General features: G+C 41.1%; 2 protein-coding genes across 4 annotated transcripts; both read right to left on the bottom strand.

Annotated features, from left to right (window-relative positions):
- Nucleotides 1-905: 905 nt before the first annotated feature.
- On the bottom strand, nt 906-13558 carry plekhm2 (pleckstrin homology domain containing, family M (with RUN domain) member 2). 3 transcript variants are annotated; one of them, XM_027014530.2, is made up of 20 exons: nt 12879-13558; nt 11820-11926; nt 11598-11707; nt 11387-11486; nt 11196-11283; nt 10855-11029; nt 10354-10413; nt 9126-9402; nt 8121-8924; nt 7938-8007; nt 7692-7782; nt 7438-7502; nt 7243-7331; nt 6892-7024; nt 6396-6586; nt 6176-6241; nt 5866-6025; nt 5277-5456; nt 4903-5019; nt 906-4680 (listed from the first exon to the last, which is right to left on the bottom strand). In XM_027014530.2, exons 1-20 carry the CDS (start codon nt 12936-12938, stop codon nt 4543-4545), a joined length of 3081 nt encoding a protein of 1026 aa, XP_026870331.2. In that variant the 5' UTR covers nt 12939-13558; the 3' UTR covers nt 906-4542. The 3 variants fall into 3 exon arrangements, with proteins under 3 accessions (XP_026870331.2, XP_026870332.2, XP_026870333.2); XM_027014531.2 differs by having other exon boundaries at nt 9126-9399; XM_027014532.2 differs by lacking the exon at nt 10354-10413.
- Nucleotides 13559-14070: 512 nt separating this feature from the next.
- ddost (dolichyl-diphosphooligosaccharide--protein glycosyltransferase subunit (non-catalytic)) lies at nt 14071-17809 on the bottom strand. The gene is made up of 11 exons (XM_027014502.2): nt 17547-17809; nt 17340-17450; nt 17167-17253; nt 16675-16778; nt 16419-16513; nt 16182-16275; nt 15766-15914; nt 15319-15466; nt 15046-15166; nt 14812-14918; nt 14071-14663 (listed from the first exon to the last, which is right to left on the bottom strand). Exons 1-11 carry the CDS (start codon nt 17779-17781, stop codon nt 14514-14516), a joined length of 1401 nt encoding a protein of 466 aa, XP_026870303.2. The 5' UTR covers nt 17782-17809; the 3' UTR covers nt 14071-14513.
- Nucleotides 17810-18235: the final 426 nt, after the last annotated feature.

Below are 18235 nucleotides of genomic sequence, written 5' to 3'. Positions count from 1 at the left end.
ATGATACATTTTACATAAAATTTCACTAACGATTTTATTCTATTTATACTGAAAAGGAGTTGCCGTATTATTTTTATTGTGCATTTTTGGTTTTACAGCAAGGCTACCAAGACAATTCTAAAGACGCGGTTTTCTGTGCCATCATCATTCTGCAGGCACCTGGGTTCATCTGCAGTACATGTGTCACTCGGTCTCAATTCCATGCATGAGGCCTTTCACTGCTCCTAAAACTCCATCTGATCTGCTTTTCCTTGACATCTCTCATTTAATCAAAAGCAACCACAGTTCTCGTTCTCTCTCTCCTGTGTCAATGTTAGTCTCTCACACTATCCCATGATGGTACTGCAGCAATGCGAGGGGGGGGGGGGGGCTATGCTCGGTAGGGAAAGAAAAAAGGTGAGATGTTCAGTGCATTGCAACTAAAAACAGCAAAGATGGCTGCTTTTTTTGCAATGAATTTCAGATATGCAAGCCTTGAATACGGTTCATGATTAGAAAAGCAAACAGATCATGTAGAAGGAAATTATCAAATTAACATGGAGACTGCCTACTTTTCTTATGTGAAATACCATGAGTAAGATGAATACCAACATATGCATCACTGTCCTATCTGGTCTATCAACTATACGTGCTTGTCCTGGGCCAGAATGTAGGAAGAGTTCATGTACAAGCAAACGACAGTATTAGAAACAAGGAAGAGGAAATGGCTCAGGCTTCTGAAAGACATACTGGAAAACTGTTTTACTGAGCTTATAACAGACATTCCAAGAGCAAGCAAAGTATGAAGTCCACCAAGCACTGCAGGAAGAGAAGTGCCAGAGACTGGTCATGTCCACTCCATCATAAGGCTGATCTGATCAAGATAGAAACTGAAAAAGCAGTGAGAAATACACAGGAAACATTCAATAGAGCAGATGATTTATTTGTACATTACCAGTAAGGTCTGCAAAAAGAAGATGATGAAGAAAAAAACTTTTTTAGACACAAGATGCACCATTTTAGGAACATCTTACAGGTCAAGTTAATGAGAATCTATCTTAGAGAATGCAAATCACACTGTGCCCTTAATGCTTCTAAGAAAAAACTAACAAACAACAAAAACATTTAATTATTCGGCAGTATATTCTTCAATAATCCATTCTCATACATCAACAGCTGTAAAGAGATGTTGAATCAAGCAAAAAAGGAATCAGACACTGGCCAAATATACAAATTGTGAAAACACATACAATTTTGGTCATTTCCATTGTCCGTTCACTTATGGATTAGGCACACAACCAGTGATCATCCACAATTTTTGCTTAATATGGCAGCTACAAAAAACACACACCCCCTATACATTTTTGATAAAACAAAAATGCTTAGGACCTAAACTAAGGGACCCAACCCTAGCTATATGTATACATTTACATCTATAAGTGCTGCAACACATAGGTAAGTACCTACATTTGTGACCTTGGGACAATGCTTTATCATCATCACATTTATACCCACGAATATCTGGCATTGCGCAGTCATGGAAGTGTTGGTGCAATGAAATGGGAGATTCATGTAAATGAGGCAATGCAGTCACTGCGATAAAGACCCCTAAGGCCCATGTCTCACTTCATCACATCTACACCCCAGGACAATTTGCTGTTTCTACCAGATACACACAAAATGTATAGTGGAAATTTTGGCAGCAATTCCAGCGGTTCTGCTAATAATGTATTTGATAACTGTAGTGGTGATACTGCATGGACATAGATAATAATTGCTCAAAGTTATGGAACTGCCAACATCTAGAACAAAGTTTGAGAACCTAATTAATTGCAGATTACATGCAAGGAGTCTGAATTAGATCGACACATGTAAAGAGCATGTGAGATGTAAACCTCACAGCAAATTAAAAAAAACAAACAAAAAAAAAACTGCACAGAAACAGAACATACACAGATGTGTTATCTTTTCCATGATGCTTTATTGTGCTTATCAAAGCCATTTAGAAGGCATTATTAAATGATGACAATCATTGTCATACCCTATTAACATTCCATCTGGGAAAATGCTTTTGGCCATAGTACACTTGGAGACACCTGTGTCTATATGAAGAATAACTGCAATATGTAGCAGTGATTGCCTGACAAACAGACAAAACTGTTTTTTTCTTTAACGACTACCAGACATTAATGTTGACCCATTCAGGACCTTCAGCCAGGCACCCCCAGGTTTTTACCGTGTAATCGTAACCCACCAAGCCTACCCTGACAATACCATGTTTAAGTGCCTTTGCGTCTCTGACAACGATGTCCACTTTACAACTTCCCTTTTCCGTATCCAATACAGGTCTTAAAGTCAGATTTTTGGTGCATCAACAGACCATGTATTTTAAACATTTACATTAATGAGACTACAGATATGTATAGATTTGTTTATTTCATATTTACAAAAAACCTTCAATGTACATTTGTTATTATATGAACATAAAATCATCAGCACATGCAGCATTTAGTGTACCTAAAACCAACTGTTAGAACTTGCTGGAATACTTCATTTTTCACATTGTCATAGCATACATTAAAAAAAGCAACCAAATACAAAACAAAAATATATACATTAAAAATGCATGTAAAATGTTTAATGTGCCAATTGCAATCCATCATTGCCCAGCAATGTCCAAACATAAAGGTTATGGTTCATTTGGACAAATTCCAACAAACCTGAGATTCCACCACATCATGTCACTTAGTCAAACATCCTGGCAAACATCCTTAAAAGTATAGTCAAGTAAACTGTCTTCTTAAACAACAAAGATTTCACCACAGTTACTGAGCATCTGACCACTGGAAGAATTTCTCATGCATACCCCATCCTAACTGTAAGGTAGGACCTTGGAATGGCTAAAGCATTTCATATGATAAAGAGGAAATGCTTGTGTAAAAAAAAAAAAAAAAAAAAAAAAAAGTGTGTAAGGCATTATGTACTTCTATTTGTACCATTTGCAAACCGAGAAGCAAATTGTCGCACGAGCAGCATGGTTAGTTGAAGAATAAAAGCAAAAAACTTGATTAACAGCCAGTATTGGGGGACAACACAGAGAGAGAAACCATTATAACTCTAAAGTACACCATGACGACAAGTGCAAAATCAAAATTACACACACATGGCCAACACAGGCCATTCATTTTACAAAGAACCTGACTATCTTGACAAAGTACACAATGGTAAAAAGAAGAATCCTGCAACAGCTCTGCCACTCAGATCTGATCTGCAAATTTTAGGAACAGAAGCTTGCTTAATCACTGGCTTAAATGTTTCTGGCTTTGTAGAAGAGGGCACAGAAAAATGTAAAAGTAAGCACAAAAAAATATATTTAAACAAACAAAAACAAACAAACACACAAACAAAAACAAACAAACAGAGCCACACTTTCTACCATGAGCCTAAAATGGAACAAGACAAAGAAGGAAAAACGAGAGCACAATACTGTATGTGAAATTCCTCATAATAGCTTCTCGGTCGATGCCAGTATACTGTATGTTAGTCCATAGCCTTATTTAGAACACACCAGAATGATTTACCACCTGTCAAGGACTAGGAAAATTCACCAATTCCTGTTTCTAGTATGCCTCTGGTTAATGTACCTATTTGTTTTAAAATGTAGTTAAGACAGACAGACAGACAACTTCTGCAAAAGTGTCATTCAAGCTGCCTGAACGATCTATCCCTAAGCAAATCACACTCATCCCATTAGTAAAATCAGTAAAGTTAAAACAAGAACAAAAAGTTGTGCAATCTTGCATTCTGGTGCAAGCATTTATAAACTGCTCCTCATCTTCACCACATCTCTATACAGTGCTGAATTTGCCAAGCTGGCCTAACTTCATATATTCAGCGCCCAAAACAGTTAAAAATCCCATAGCAGCCAAAAAGACTTCAAACAGAGTACAATACGAGTCATATCAGAGCGCATATTGCAGTAAGAGTCGGAACAGTACATTTCTGAGTAAAGTCCATCAACAAGAACCTCTGCATACATAATATGGGTTTAATGAGGTATTCATCAATAGAAAGACCTTTACAAGCATAAAAGTAATATTTCCAATACAAGCATTCAATAATTGTGTATTTATACTGTATACATCCTGTACATTTGTGATGGTTTTAGGTTTTGAGAAACGACTTGTTTTTCATCAATACCCTCATGCACAGTGTTGACAGCGTATAGAGTTTGATAAGAAAATGAAGAATACTTTTTCCTCCATCATTAAAAGGGAAAGCTTTAGTAAACCATAACACCTTTAAAAAAGATGTATAAACAAATTTAGCATTAGTATAATCGAATTAAAATTCTGCTCCATGCTCCCAACTTTGCCTCTGTTCTCCATCCTCTTTGGGCACAATTCTGTTCGTCAGCGTGTGGACCCAAACGGCTGAGGGATGTTTGCCCCTGCCCCACACGCCTGCGGTTTGTACCTTTGTTACTAGTGGGAGTGTTAGTGGAGGCCCTCCTCAGTTCTGCTGCACGCGATGCCGTGATCGGTCAACGTGAGCGATGGGATGTCAGCACCAGGGTTCTCGCTGGGACCTGCCCCTGTGCAGGCTGTCACTCCTCTGCCAGGCGCTCCTCATCAGCTCTAGTGCATCCCTGCAGCGTTTCTGCACCAACACGTCAGACACGGTCTTATGAGGTAGACACACCTGCGAAAGCGAGAATAGATACAAGTCAGGCACAGGAGGGGGGGGAAAAAAGACGAGCTGCTAGCCTTTGCACAAGAGAAGCAGTCCCAACATTTGTACTTGTGTATTTAGGCATATAGGAACAGCAACGTGAACTTCCAATTCAATTTATAATAAACAATAAATCAACCAAAGGCAATTCGGCAAAGCTGGCGAGAGTCCTTCGCACCACCGAAGTCTTACCTGAAAGACAGATGTCCACACATAACCAAGCTCCTCCAAGAGCCGATCCCTCTCCCCACAACTGCTAAAATAGAGGACCCAAGGAGGAAGGAAATGGGTCCGGTCCGTCGCAAACTCCTACACAGAGACGCATACTTAAAAAGTAACAGCGATAGGATCGTTGAAACCTGTTAGTTAATAAAGCCTTTCTGGACATGCATGAATATTTAAAAAACAACCAGCCACATAAGGTTTACCTTCCTCGATCAAAGTACCAACAGCAGCTGAGTGATTTATTAGCATATTTATTACTCTAGTGATTGTTGTAGCACTTTAAAATGCCTTAATGGTTAAACGAGAAGATGGTGAAGCTGATGGGCTGTATTTGCTCTCACAATGACACAATATTCTTTATCCTCCTCAAGGCAGACAGCTGCGACATCACTGACATCAGCTCCACCAAGTGAACGGAAAAAACTGGTCTGGCAATCCTGATGACACGTTAACAGCTTCTTGTCTGTCAGAACAAGGCAGCATGGGATGCAAGGCGTAGGTGCTACTCCCTGTGGAATTACCTGAATAACAACATCGAAAAATGAAAAGAAATTAAACAAGCAAACAAAGCATCCATGTGTTAAAATAACCAGACAAGCTTATAAAATGATCCAGTGTTGCTTAACTCAAAATACAAAGCCCCTTTTGTTCAAAATGTAATTGGGTGGGGGGGCGTTGGTGGCAGACTGCTTCTTACGCCTAGCTTGGTTGAATAAGCACACACAGTCTGTAGAAAATGCACGTTGCCACTGTAGTGAGATACACTTTCTCCATACAGCTTTAAATAAGAACATGATTTGTGCAATGTACAACACACAGGCGTGGGACTTAATGACTGGTGCAACCCGCCCCAGCAGTCCAAACATGAAACCAAGGAGGGCAGGTAGCAGGGGTGCGAAGCCAGGGCTGCAGTGCTGAGGGACGACTCACCCCTTTAGACACGGCCTGGCAGATGAGCTGCATCCAGTCAGCCATGTCCTGCTCGCTCTCTGCGCTGAGCTCAAGAGGAGGACGCGCCATCAGAATCACCTGGAAGGCATGTGGTCTTTCCGAGCTGTTCGCACGCCTGCAGCCTCCACAGTACTCGCCTCTGTGGTGCGCACACACACATGCACGTACACCAAAAAGTAGATAAGGGACACTGGCTGAAAATCAAACTCATCCTTAACAACTCCAGTTAACATACTTCTATTATAATGTCTTACTCCTGATCTCTGTTTAGGGAAAAGGGAGAACTTACCCCATTGGAATAGACATAAGTGGGACATCATCAGTCCTCTCAGCATACTGGTAGAGGATCCCATTACTGACGAGACGGACACCCACAGCATGTGTGTGTGTATGTATATATATATATAAAACAAAAAAAAAAAAACTATCAATATACTTTTAAAAGAAGAGTAGACTACCATGCATCTCATAACGAGCAAAGTCTTGAGTCACGCTCGCTCCCCCTGTACCTGAGCGCAAGGTAGCAGCTCTTCCAGTGCTCTTTGCCCAGGTAGGACGTCCCTGCCCGGTACAGAAGAGCACCCTCCTTGGTGCTGCTGGACAAGCCCAAGCCAGATGGTGAGGAGGGAGAGCTCACGGACACGTCCATGGGGTCCTCCCAGTGAACCAGGGAATACAGACGGATATGGACCTCAGACACCTGCACGCGTTGAGACAGCACATTTCCAGTGTGGGCATCAGTGGAAATGAATATCAGCATTATCTACTAACAGTTAGCATTGTCATAATACATTTAATTAAATTATTTTATATATTCTATATTCAGATTCCTTATTGGCAGTACTACTTACCATACTGATTACTAAGACTACTGTGCAGTTAACGCTGCTAATGTAGCATTGCCATTTAAACCAAGTTAATACACAGCGTCTTAATGATTAGAGTAAGCCGTTTTATGGTATAACAATCACCAGTAGGCCATATTGGTATTTGTGGTGCGCTTACCTCACACTGTGACTCTTGGCACACAAACTTTGTAAGAGCCAGCTTCTCCATAGTGGCATCAGTCAGGATGGCAGGGTAAGGCGGTTCCCGACAACCATTTATCATGGCTGACTTCAGCACATTGAGAAACCAGCTACAGTACCGAGAGGAGAGGGGAAGAGTGCAGAAAGCATTAGTGCTCCTGGTTTCCACTTACGCTGAAAAATTGCAGTTAATCTTCTGGCAGCAGTCCCATTTTATTCATGATTGTAGCTGGGGCTGTTTCATCACCATATCTTATTTTCTACTTGTCTGAAGCACAACAATAAAAAGTACTAAAACCCAGGGGAAAATGACCATTAAAACACTCACACGGTGAGTGAGCAGTCTGCAGTATCCAGCAGAAACTGTCGCCTTCTATTGGTGCACACCAGAGTGACCGTCTGCTCGTCCAAGCCCACCTGGGGCAGAAAACCACGCCACGTCAGTTTACCACAGCTACACACAACCAAACTGAGCATGCTCAGCTTCAAAAGAAATCAAAAACGCCAACAGATATTCACTCACAGATATGTAATCCAGCTCACTGTAGGACACAGCGTCCTCTACAGTATATGGCTTTTCTGCTGCCCCTAAAAAGAACATAGCACGCTGATATGTGGCACAAATTAAAGCAATGTTTAAAAAATGAACACAATCAGTGAGTAACATGTAATTTAAAGTGTTTGCACAGATGTTATTTTTTGTTTGTTTGTTTGTTTTTTAATTCAGAAGCTGTGACAAAGTTGGATTGTTTCATTAACCCATCACGTCAGTCTCACCTTTGCGCAACAGATAAGTATAACAGTCTGTGAGCAGCAGAAAGAGGGGCTGCACGTCTCCCTCCATGTGGCCTGTGCTCATCCTCACCATCTGACACAGGGGGGAGAGACAGAGAAAACCAACACTAACTATTAACCAATATATAGTTCTTCTGTATTTTTGCTTACGTTTGTTCATAATCTGCTACTAAATATTATGCCAGTATTTAACAAGGAAGCAGCTTCTTAGAGCAATTATAAGTGTACCTTAAACAATTGTTCTTCGTTCTCCCTGAAGACGTGGATCATAAGAAGCAGTAGGTGATTGTTATCTACCCTGCAAAAAACAAGCAAAACTCACTAAAATGAAGTCTCATTCCATTCAGACACCTGAGTTCATCTGGGCAAACCAGAACTTTAATATACAACTGTCGCAGCAAGTAATCAGACCTGAATTCTGCAGGATGGGAAGTCTCTGTTGGAGTGGCTACTCCGCCCTGCTCTTCATCTTGACTTGAAGCAGGTCCATTCTGCTGCTCCTCCTCCTCCGTCAGCTCTAGGAAGGAGGATGTGTCTTGCTCTGCTGAGACCGCCTCCCTTTCTCCCTCATTTTCATAGCCACCAGGAACAGCCTGCGACTGGCCATGCCCTGTAGGGTCATGGTGGCCACCACTCTGGGCAGCAGCGTCTGGACTGTGAGGGGTAAAGCAGTAGAAGTCTGCAGGAGCTGTGTGGGCAACCAAGAAGTTGGGGCTCGGGGCCACACGCTGCTGCTGGGGGTCTGGGTCAGGAGGTTTGCCACCTGCCTCCTCTCGAAAGGGCTGATGATGAAGAAGAGCTGCAGCAGTGCTAGTGCAGATGGCACCGTCCTGAGCCACCTCTTCCTCTTCGCACCGCTTCCAACGCTTTCCGTCCAGAGCTCCGTTCAACTTGTCCATGACGTCTTGGAGCGGCTCGCCCACGCTGTCCATGGAGGTGTCCGTCATCTCTGGGAGCTGCAGCATGGCCTGGGGTGCCTCCTCCCCCTCCTCTGCTCCAGCACACCCCGAGTCACAGGCCATACCTGCTGGTCCGTCCAGGGGGCTCCAGCTGCCTCCAGTAGCGGCGTCCTCGGCACTCCCCTTCTCACATGCCACCTGAAGGGAATCTTCCTCTTCCATTGCTTCCGGAGAGGCCACGTTCTGCCCGCTGCTCATCGACTCCGTCGACCCCTTCCCCCGCCGCTTCTTACACGACTTCCTCCTTCTGGCCATCCTATTAGAAAGTGACAGCAATGATTACCAATCACACTTATAACCATTCAGTTTGTCAGAATAGATTAACCATATTACCAGAAGCCATAAATGGAATTTAAGCTGGTAGTGTGCATTTTAGCTGTAAGAACATACGAACATTTTAGACAGGCCTTTTTAAGGCACTCCTCTGTAACTGACATCATAAAATCAGCACACACACCTGATGACCTCTAGCTCTGTGCTGGTTCCCTCACCCCCAGTTTCATCCCCAGTGGTGGTATCGCGGTGGCTGGCCACGTGCACCGGAGTCACGTCAGCCGAAGTGTTGGTGTCCGAGTCCTCGTTAAAGGGGTTGTGGCGGAATGGGGGGCTGCGTGACAGAGACGTGCTTCTGACTGGGAGTGGTGCAGCCCTGACCACCACAGCGTCACTCACCACCGTTTGAGGGTCGGAGGCTGACGAGCGAGGCCCACTAACTGGGTCAGTCAGGTCTCCTTCTGTCCAAAAAAAATTTAACATGTTTGAAAGATTTTCTAAAACATGAGGAAATATTACAGGCCAAAAAAAAAAGGATCGGTTTGAGCAGTAAGGGCTTACAAGTACATTGGTAGAAACTGTTGCTGGGTCAGAACAGACACAGATTCTCCACAGACACACACAGCACGTCTTACAATAAGGACTGGTTTGAACCATGCGAAAATAGCTTTCCACCACATTCTTGTTTAAAGCATGGTAAATGCATTTTACCCAGGTCCTTTTAGGAGTGCTTTAGTACAGCCATCATGCTTTTAAAACACTAACTGAAAGTAATTATTTGGTCTTAAAAGAACTTGCAATAAATGCTGATAAAAATATGTATTTTTCTAAGATAAAGTGAAAGTTGGTTCAACCCAGGCCACAAACATGCACAGGTGTCACACAGACAGAGCGGCTATAACAGGGAGGTCAAGCAGGCACCAAACAAAGTGAGCTTCAGCCGAAAGAAGCCTTGCAGTGTTTTAGTGCAAACAATATAAGCACTTAAAATTACTCAGCTGTGATAAACAGAGGAAATTACTTATTTCTGATTAATAATACACCTTGTGGCTTCATGCCCCACTCCTGCATATCTATATTGTCTCAGAAGAAAACATGAAAACTGAATAAGCAATTCTCCATAAGCATCACATTTAGAAGCCCTTTTTATTTATCATGAAGATGCATGATAAACAATCTTTTATTTACTTCTTCGTAGATAGATAGACAGCTAGATCGATAGCTTAGAACAGATCATTTTGCTTAGAAATGAAAGAAAGCCCAAAACCCCCAAAGCAACATGTCCTTTTAACCAACACAGTGGACAATGACAAAACACGTGTCCTTAGTTAAACCTGTGTTTAAATGGACATGTGTGGTGCTGTGAGTGGAGAGGGGTTAGGGGTGGGGGAGAATAATGTCCCACGGCCCACCTTCCCAGTCTGCACTTGGCATTGACTGCAACACAGGGAAGATGTCACCAAAATCATAATCTAAAAAAGGAGGGATAAAACTCAACATTAGACAGGAAAGAATGACCAGATGGATAGGAAACAAAACAAATGAATAGAGATAGGAATATTGAATATAAAATAAGGCATAGGAAATACACAGACATACCACAAACAGAAATGAGCTGACAATGAACTATGAATAGAGTAATTAAAAATGACAGCACATGTGCATTTGTGCCCACGGAAACAGTCACGTGTGTTTATCTACTTTAAATAACATGTATAATGGGTTCCATCAAAAATCTTCAAAAATAAACCAAGAAAATATTTTGTTTTAATAGATCTCAGTCAGTTAATAAATATGTATGGTAAAAACAAACAAAAACAAACACAAACAAACAAAGAAACAAAATAAGATGTAAAAGAAAGTATGCAACAGATGTTAAGGAGGACAGAGGACGGGCAGGATGAACATCTTACCTTCACTAGAGGGGGCAATGGCACTGTCGTCCCATTCAAGATTAGTTGACGTGAGGGACGTGAAGGAGTGCAGAGACAAGCTATCAGAACTAGGCAATCGTTCCTCAAAATCCAACACATTCTGGGGTTTGTAGTACTCTGGCATGTAAGGTGCCACATCCAAGTATGGGACATCCTATCAGGATGTAAAATACAGGGGAGAATAATCGGTTAAAAAAAAATCTCCATGTACAAATATCAAATAAACGCGCACTTATTCTAAACACTTATTCTTAGATGGCACTGCATAAAAAGGGAGTAGTGGAACAGACAACCTGATTTGAGAATAGTGAAAGCCATACCAGTTCAAGGTCAAAGCGGATAAATTCCAGCCCAGAGACAAGTGTAAGGAACAAAGTGAGATGGTCATGGCTGCAAACCAATGCATTTCTGAAAAAATTCAAAAATACCACAGTCCTTATTTAAGAAGCAAAGCCAAAACTCTGGCAAGCTCAAGATAAATCACACTACTGTAATATTGTGCATCACACACTTAAAATAATATTTATGTAGAAGTGCTTGATTCTCCTGGAAAAGACGAAGGTAGCTTTCTAAAGAACTCTCGCTGAGTGCCAGGTATAGCCATGCTCGACCTACGGAGAAATATTCACAGTTAACACTCCAGCTACCTAAATAAGTTAACTTTTTATTAAATATTTTAACATTTGGAGTAGCAATCTAAATGCTGTCAGAAATCGTCTCACTTCTGCCAAGATTTGTGGCTATGTTCTGGAGTTCATCTATCTGCCTGACGGCTTCTCGTCGTGTGAAATGTAAAACAAGGACCCAGTAACCTGAAGATATGTCCTGCAGTCTTAAACGCAAGAAGAAAATCAGACAAGAGTAAGTTCACACATATTTACCAATAATGACCAAGTTTTGTGCACTTACCAAATATTTACAAAAGTCATAGCAAACAGTCATACCCATATAACAGAGCATGGTCCAAGTGTTCACATAACCGCTGGAGAACACGGTCATGATTCCTGATGGCTGGGGTCTCATCTTCGCAAGCAGCAAAGTAACTTTGCAACTAAGGGTAAAATAATAATATTAACAATAATAACAAGAATACCAACCTCTCATGTTATACCAGAGTTCAACATACAAGCAAACATTATTATATCTCGGTGTTAAGGTGAGAATTTTTTATGCACCCTAATTTGCAATATGCACAGATCAGGCAAAAGTTAAATGTTTATCTTAAACACAATTATTTTAAACTATAATGTGAATTTTTTTCATTTAAAAACAGTCACATGAGCAGATGTCAAAGCACAAACTTCAAACGATATTACTAATACTGAGTCAGGCATGTCTTGCATCTCTGAATAGAAAAGAACCAGGCGACCTGTCACCATATACACCTTTATGAAACAATGCGCTGAGGCAGACAAAAAAAATCTCACCATGTATGATTCCTAAGGTAAAATTAAACGCATTCTGGTCTACATTAATCTGACAAGATGGGTGGCAAAGTCGCATTGGCAACTCAGACTATGACACTAGCTAGCAAATTAACTATCCTAGCTGGCCAAATATGATTAGGGTAGGATGGTTTTTTCCACTCAAGTTTATTTACATTACATCCTACCCACTATGCCACAGTCAGTGTAAAATGTTACCTATTGTCCTTTATGCCAACTATCTAAATCACATGAGCATTAAATGACACGCATAGGGAACAAAGTCAGTTAGCAAGGTTTAGAAAATACACTGCAGAACTGAAAATAACACGGTCAGACAGTCGACTAGCTAGCCAGCGAGCGAACATTGGTATTAGTTTAACTAAGAATACAGTCCAGCAAGTCAGCATAATTCTCCATTTCTCTAGATTTCTGAAGCTGCTATTGCGATTTATGTCTTGCCCAAAGGGGAGGCCCACGTAGGTTATTTAGAATTTCGTAAATCATGTCTTACGAACAGTTAGACAAAGCTTCACTAAATTGCTATGTATAATCGGTGCTTTTCTAGAAGCTTCTTACCTTCTTAACTGACAGAGATATATTTTCAAGAATTCGGTCTTTGACTTTGAGCTGATCCATCGCTAGGAGTCCCGGGCGGATTAAGGGTGTCCACTGATGGAACTGGCGAGCTGAGCTGAGCTAACCTAGCCTAGCCTAGCGTTTCGCTTACTTCAGCCTCTGGTATGAACCACAAAGCGTTTCAGCTCTGGCTGGATAACTTGGTTTACTGGCTTGTTGCCTGCTTAACTACAGTACTTAACAGCTAACGTTAGACAGTCAGCTAGCGTTAGCTAACTGCGCTAGTTGACTTCATTGTTCAAACCGTTCGCTGGTCGCCCTGTTTGTTGCTTCTTTGGCTTTCGTGCTAATTAACTAGCAAAATGTGGATACTCAAAAACAAGACATTAAGACAGCTAAGTTACATAAACTTTAGAGTTAGCTGAACCTACCTAAAAGAATGTCCTCAGTAACTGACAAGTTGACTAACGCTAGCCAACCTAGCTAATCTGCTAACAGAAACACTGTCACCCTAGTGTCCTGCAAAGAACAAGCTATCTTATAAATTTGCTTTGTAAAACAAAGTTCGTGTAGCTAGTTCACTCCGTCATGTCAGTGGGGACGCTAAGAGCACTGCAGCTTTTTTAGTGCGGGCTGTAGCAAAGACTAATCATGACAAATCATCACATGCTCTCCAGTTGTCACGGGTCAGTCGAACTCTTATTATAGAAAAGACCCAACACCTGTGAAGAGTAGACGCCCAAATTATTTATTATTGGTCTTTTCAAAATAAAAGTCAACTTTACGTGTTTACAGAAGGCTTGAATGTGTAGCGTGTCCCAATGCATCAGCTAAGATCCAAAAAGAAAAGTAAGGTGCAGTTCTATTACATGTCACAGTACTATTACATAAACCGCTCTGGCCAAAGGCATCTGTTAATGTAAATGGTCCTCACTAAATAATTAAGTTAATGAAGACATCCCATTTCATAAAATTCTACATAGTAAACATTTTTTTTAAAGCAATGGACTCAGTGTCACTCTTATTGACAGAAGGCTCTGAATGGAACAACATTCAGCATAAAGACTGGCATCAGTTCAAAAATTTGTGCAGATATCATTTACCTTAGAAACTGCTCAAATGCACCAATAAATCTGGGATTAAAATCTAGACTAAAGACCTTCTGATGACAAATTAGGACACAAGACTTTCCTAGGGGGGGTGGAATGTGGACATTTTAATGAATGACGGTGTTTTCTTTACAGAATTTCAATCCATTTCTTTATAAATTCAAGCTCCATGAGAAAAAAAAAAAAAAAAAAAGGGGGGGGGGGGGGGGGGAGAGAATCAGTGCATTTTCTTTCATAGGATCTAAATCACACCAAAAGTGAAGTTTACATATCCGGACCTCTCAATTTACTTAAATAACCCAGTTACAAGTCAGCCTTTTATAAAGGAGAAACTGAACACATACAAACAGTTTTTTTTTAATCCCAGGTTAACCTCAGCATAAAAATTGTAGTGGCACATATGATTTATCTGAGAATGACCCTACACCAGCAGTGTTTAGATCTCATGCACTGATGCGCGCAAGACGACTGATCAACCCAATGTCATATCATCTTCGAACAACATCCTTCCTCTCTCGTCCATCACTTAATCTGCCTTCTCTTTCTCCTTCATGTGGAGGAAGACAAAACCGAAGATAAACAGCCCAGCCATCATGGAGAACACACTGGCATAGTACGGATAAGCAGAGGGAATAAAGCGCTCATATTGGGTATGCTGTAGTGGGCGCACGGACACCTGCAACACACAAGAAATAAACACATACATGGATTAGGCGTCCATCTGCAACACTGTGGAAAGAAAAACACTCTTCCACAATTACATTAGCAGAATTCATGCCTCTGCTCTACACATGAAGTCCCGGTATTGAAACTAAGCTACTTACTTGTGTGGAAGAGTAAAGGTGTGTGTAGCCCAGTCTGTTGTAATCAACTTTGAACTGAAACACTCCATACACGTCAGGGAGCTTAAATTGTACACTGTATTTGCCACCTGCGCAAAGACAGAGCAAGTACCACTAAAGTGATGTTTTGCATTAGCACAGTTGTGTTAACTGGAGCTGACTTAAGCCATGCGTCCCTGTCAAATGTTGGGATGTTAACAGGCCGTCTGTGAATACCATTTTTTTTTAGATAGGTCCTGACAAAAGGGTCAATTCTGACAAATTCCAGCTGAATGTCATCTCCATCAAATGGCACCCAGCGGCCTTCTGAGAGCATCTCAATAACAATGCTGTATTCCTGTAATCAACATTAGGAATACACAGTGTAGGTGATGGCAATGCAATAAAAACAACTGGTAAAGGAAACTTCACATTTTTGTCCTTGACTACTTTTTGCGCTGCTTTACACTACTAGCTCAGACAGTGTGTGTGTGTAATACAATGACTCACCACTAGGTCAGTGACAGTATAAGCAGCAGGTGGTGTGTTCTCCCCCACTGGATGATGGGTCACAGCCCCAACCCTAAGTACACCCGCCTCCTTAAACACCCAGCGAGACAGGGCCTCAGCCAGCTCCTGGTTTCCAGGCTTTGGATACCTATGAAAAAGATTTCAGATGACAACTACTTTAGGACATATATTTCTCCAGAGATGCATGCGTATATATATATATATATATATATATATATATATATATATATATATATATATATATATATATATATATATATAAATATAAGTGAAGAAGCAAAATTTGAAGTGATCACCTGAACAGATAAACCCTGCAAATTCTGTTTTTATAGGCCAAAGCTCATTTCTTACTGTTCACATCTGGCTGGTTAGACTGATGTGAAGTGACAGAGAAAGGAATTCCTAACAATGGAAGAAGGCCCAAACCTTTCTGATCCTGGGGTGGCTTTCTGCACTGCAGAATTGAAGAAAGCATCACTGAAGAAATGTAATGAACCACTGAAGACCACACGGGCATTGTTTCTCGCCTGGAGACCAGCGATCAGGAGGGTGTTCTTTCCAACTGCATGAGGGTACTGTAACATCAAAGCAGAATATAGTGTAAATCAGAAAAAAAGCATAAAAGAATAAAGTTACACATCAGAGGTTTAAAGTTTGAGTTAGTCAAATTACTTGTTTAAATAGCATTTATGGTCCTGTTTAGGGTATTTCTGTGAGGGGAAAATAATTCTGGGAACTGACAAATTCTTGACTTTAAAATTTAGTTTAGAAATCTGTTTATTCTAAATTTAACCTGCACTGACTAAAGCTATAACTTTAATGAAGCACAACAAAACACTGACTTGTGTAATAGGATGATCAGGAAAGTAGGAGTAGGACGTGGAGGAGCCAGTCAGAATGTCCAGAACCAGAGGGTTATCAGGATCTGCCACCATGCTGAAAAAATAACAAGATGAATAAGCTAGAATCATAGTCCAGTGCATGCACAGTAACTAATGCTTGCCACATGAATATCACCACATGTAAAATTCAGTCATATTTAGATGCAATAAAACCAGAGCAGAAAACAAATGACCTACCCAACACCTTTGAAGAGAATAGGCTTTTCAGTGGGCTTGCCAACAATGGTAGGAGCTTTAAGTAGATTTTCTGGATCTGCAACAATCAGGGTGTGCTGAGAAAAAAATGGAAATTAATTTATAAAATTCACATTAAAAATAATGTAAATGTACAGTTATCATTCAGAGAACATTAAAGTACTAAAACATGTTTTATGATTATGTCATGTTTCACATTTGAATCAGTTTTAAGTGAGTGCAAATCTCTTTCCCTTACCTCACCAGGATCAGACACATCATAGTTATGGTGGTCTATTACAGCAGTCTTTTCCTCATCAAACTCAATACCACACTCACTACCCAACTCCCGTAGTGGGTCACCTACAGAAAGGAGAAAAGAAGCACTTACATAACCAACCATGCTTTAAAAATACAGCTCTTCATGCAGTCACCAGGTAGTTTAATACAATCACATAAGTTGGTCTATTGTTGCTATACACATTTAGTTTTAGTCAAATTCTATCCCGTCTTTAATGGTCAGTTTCTGACCACAGCAGCACTAAACTTTTTTTTTTTTTTTTTGGGGGGGGGGTGGGGGGGGTTCAGATCCCTTTCAGTGACAATGATATGCAAAGACTCCTGCAAAACTGCTTTGTCTGATAAACGTAGAACATCTCAACACCCACCATAAGCGACTAAACAAAAGGAAGGCGTTTCTAATAAGGTATTTGGTATGCCATGTTAAATGGATTAACCAAAGAAAACTCACCAATATCTGAGCTGGCTGCAACCAGAACGTTGCCCCCACCATCAATAAACGCTGTGATGGTCTCTACGTTAATGTTGCCTCCAAAATCTGAAAAACGCATTGTTCCAGTTAGAATAAGCAAAACTATACTTATTTTATTAAATCATTAATAAAGTGCTGCCTTTGAGCGTTACCTTCCACTGACGGGGAGAAAATGATGAGATGGTCGTACAGGAACTGGCCATATTTGATGAGTGAAAGACCGGGATCGTCGGCAGTCTTAAAAGTGAGGTCGAATCCGCGATCTGAGACAAACAGGACGTGATTGCACCAAGCAAAGGTCTGGTAAAGCAAAACCCGCGCATAACGAAAGCACTAATTACACTGTGTTTGTTTCTCACCCGCTAAAGCTCGGAAGAAGACTGAATGAGTGTCTCTGATGTTTGGGTTGTCCAGCAGGACTAGAGTCTTCCCGTCCCCCGAGACCACCTGCGCCGCCAAACCCGCGGATAAAACGAACACAGCATAGCTCAGGAGTGTGCCAGGTAGTCTCAGGGACATGCTAGTGACCCGTCTTCCACGCTTTGGTCCTGCCATACAGTTCGTATCCCTTGCTGCTGATCCGTCCGTCGCCATTTTCTTCCTTTGGACAACGTCAGCGCTAACTAGGGCGTGAACTTTGACCTCTAAACGGGAGCCAATCGAATTACGCCTCATGGAACGAAGGCGTTTCACTGAACTGCAGGACTGCATAATTCATCCCTGCATAATTAATTCCTGCATTTTTCATTCCAGCATGTGGTGTAATGCTCAATATTTCATTCCAGCATGTGGTGTAATGCTCAATACAAACTAGTATTCAGTGTTAATGCGACAGGAACGACGTGGAGACTTTGCTGAGGAGTCCGTGTTTCTTAAGGTTTCATATGCGCTTTCATTGGAAATACAGCATAAACCACCACACCAGTAATTTTATCAAGACTATCGATGCCTCAGTATAATTTGGAATGTCCTACATTAATTACCAAAAGATATGTGTAAAGCTCAAGAAGGATTTAATTTACATTAGCGCACGATACAAGGATAGGCC

The sequence above is a fragment of the Electrophorus electricus genome, chromosome 24 (assembly GCF_013358815.1).
Source record: "Electrophorus electricus isolate fEleEle1 chromosome 24, fEleEle1.pri, whole genome shotgun sequence".
NCBI classification, from domain to species: domain Eukaryota; kingdom Metazoa; phylum Chordata; class Actinopteri; order Gymnotiformes; family Gymnotidae; genus Electrophorus; species Electrophorus electricus.
The sequence above is the reverse complement of the archived record's forward strand: the minus strand, read 5'-3'. Positions and strand labels throughout refer to the sequence as shown.

Excerpts from the sequence above, each read along its gene's own strand:
- plekhm2 (XM_027014530.2), bottom strand. The coding sequence starts at position 12,938 with ATGGATCAGCTCAAAGTCAAAGACCGAATTCTTGAAAATATATCTCTG. Across the intron at positions 11,284-11,386 it reads CTACATAAATATTATTTTAA|AAATGCATTGGTTTGCAGCC; the intron begins GTGTGTGATGCA and ends GAATTTTTTCAG. Across the intron at positions 7,332-7,437 it reads GTGAGCTGGATTACATATCT|GTGGGCTTGGACGAGCAGAC; the intron begins GTGAGTGAATAT and ends TTTCTGCCCCAG.
- ddost (XM_027014502.2), bottom strand. The coding sequence starts at position 17,781 with ATGGCGACGGACGGATCAGCAGCAAGGGATACGAACTGTATGGCAGGA. Across the intron at positions 16,276-16,418 it reads ATTCTCTTCAAAGGTGTTGG|CATGGTGGCAGATCCTGATA; the intron begins GTAGGTCATTTG and ends TTATTTTTTCAG. Across the intron at positions 14,664-14,811 it reads ACCTTTACTCTTCCACACAA|GTGTCCGTGCGCCCACTACA; the intron begins GTAAGTAGCTTA and ends TGTGTGTTGCAG.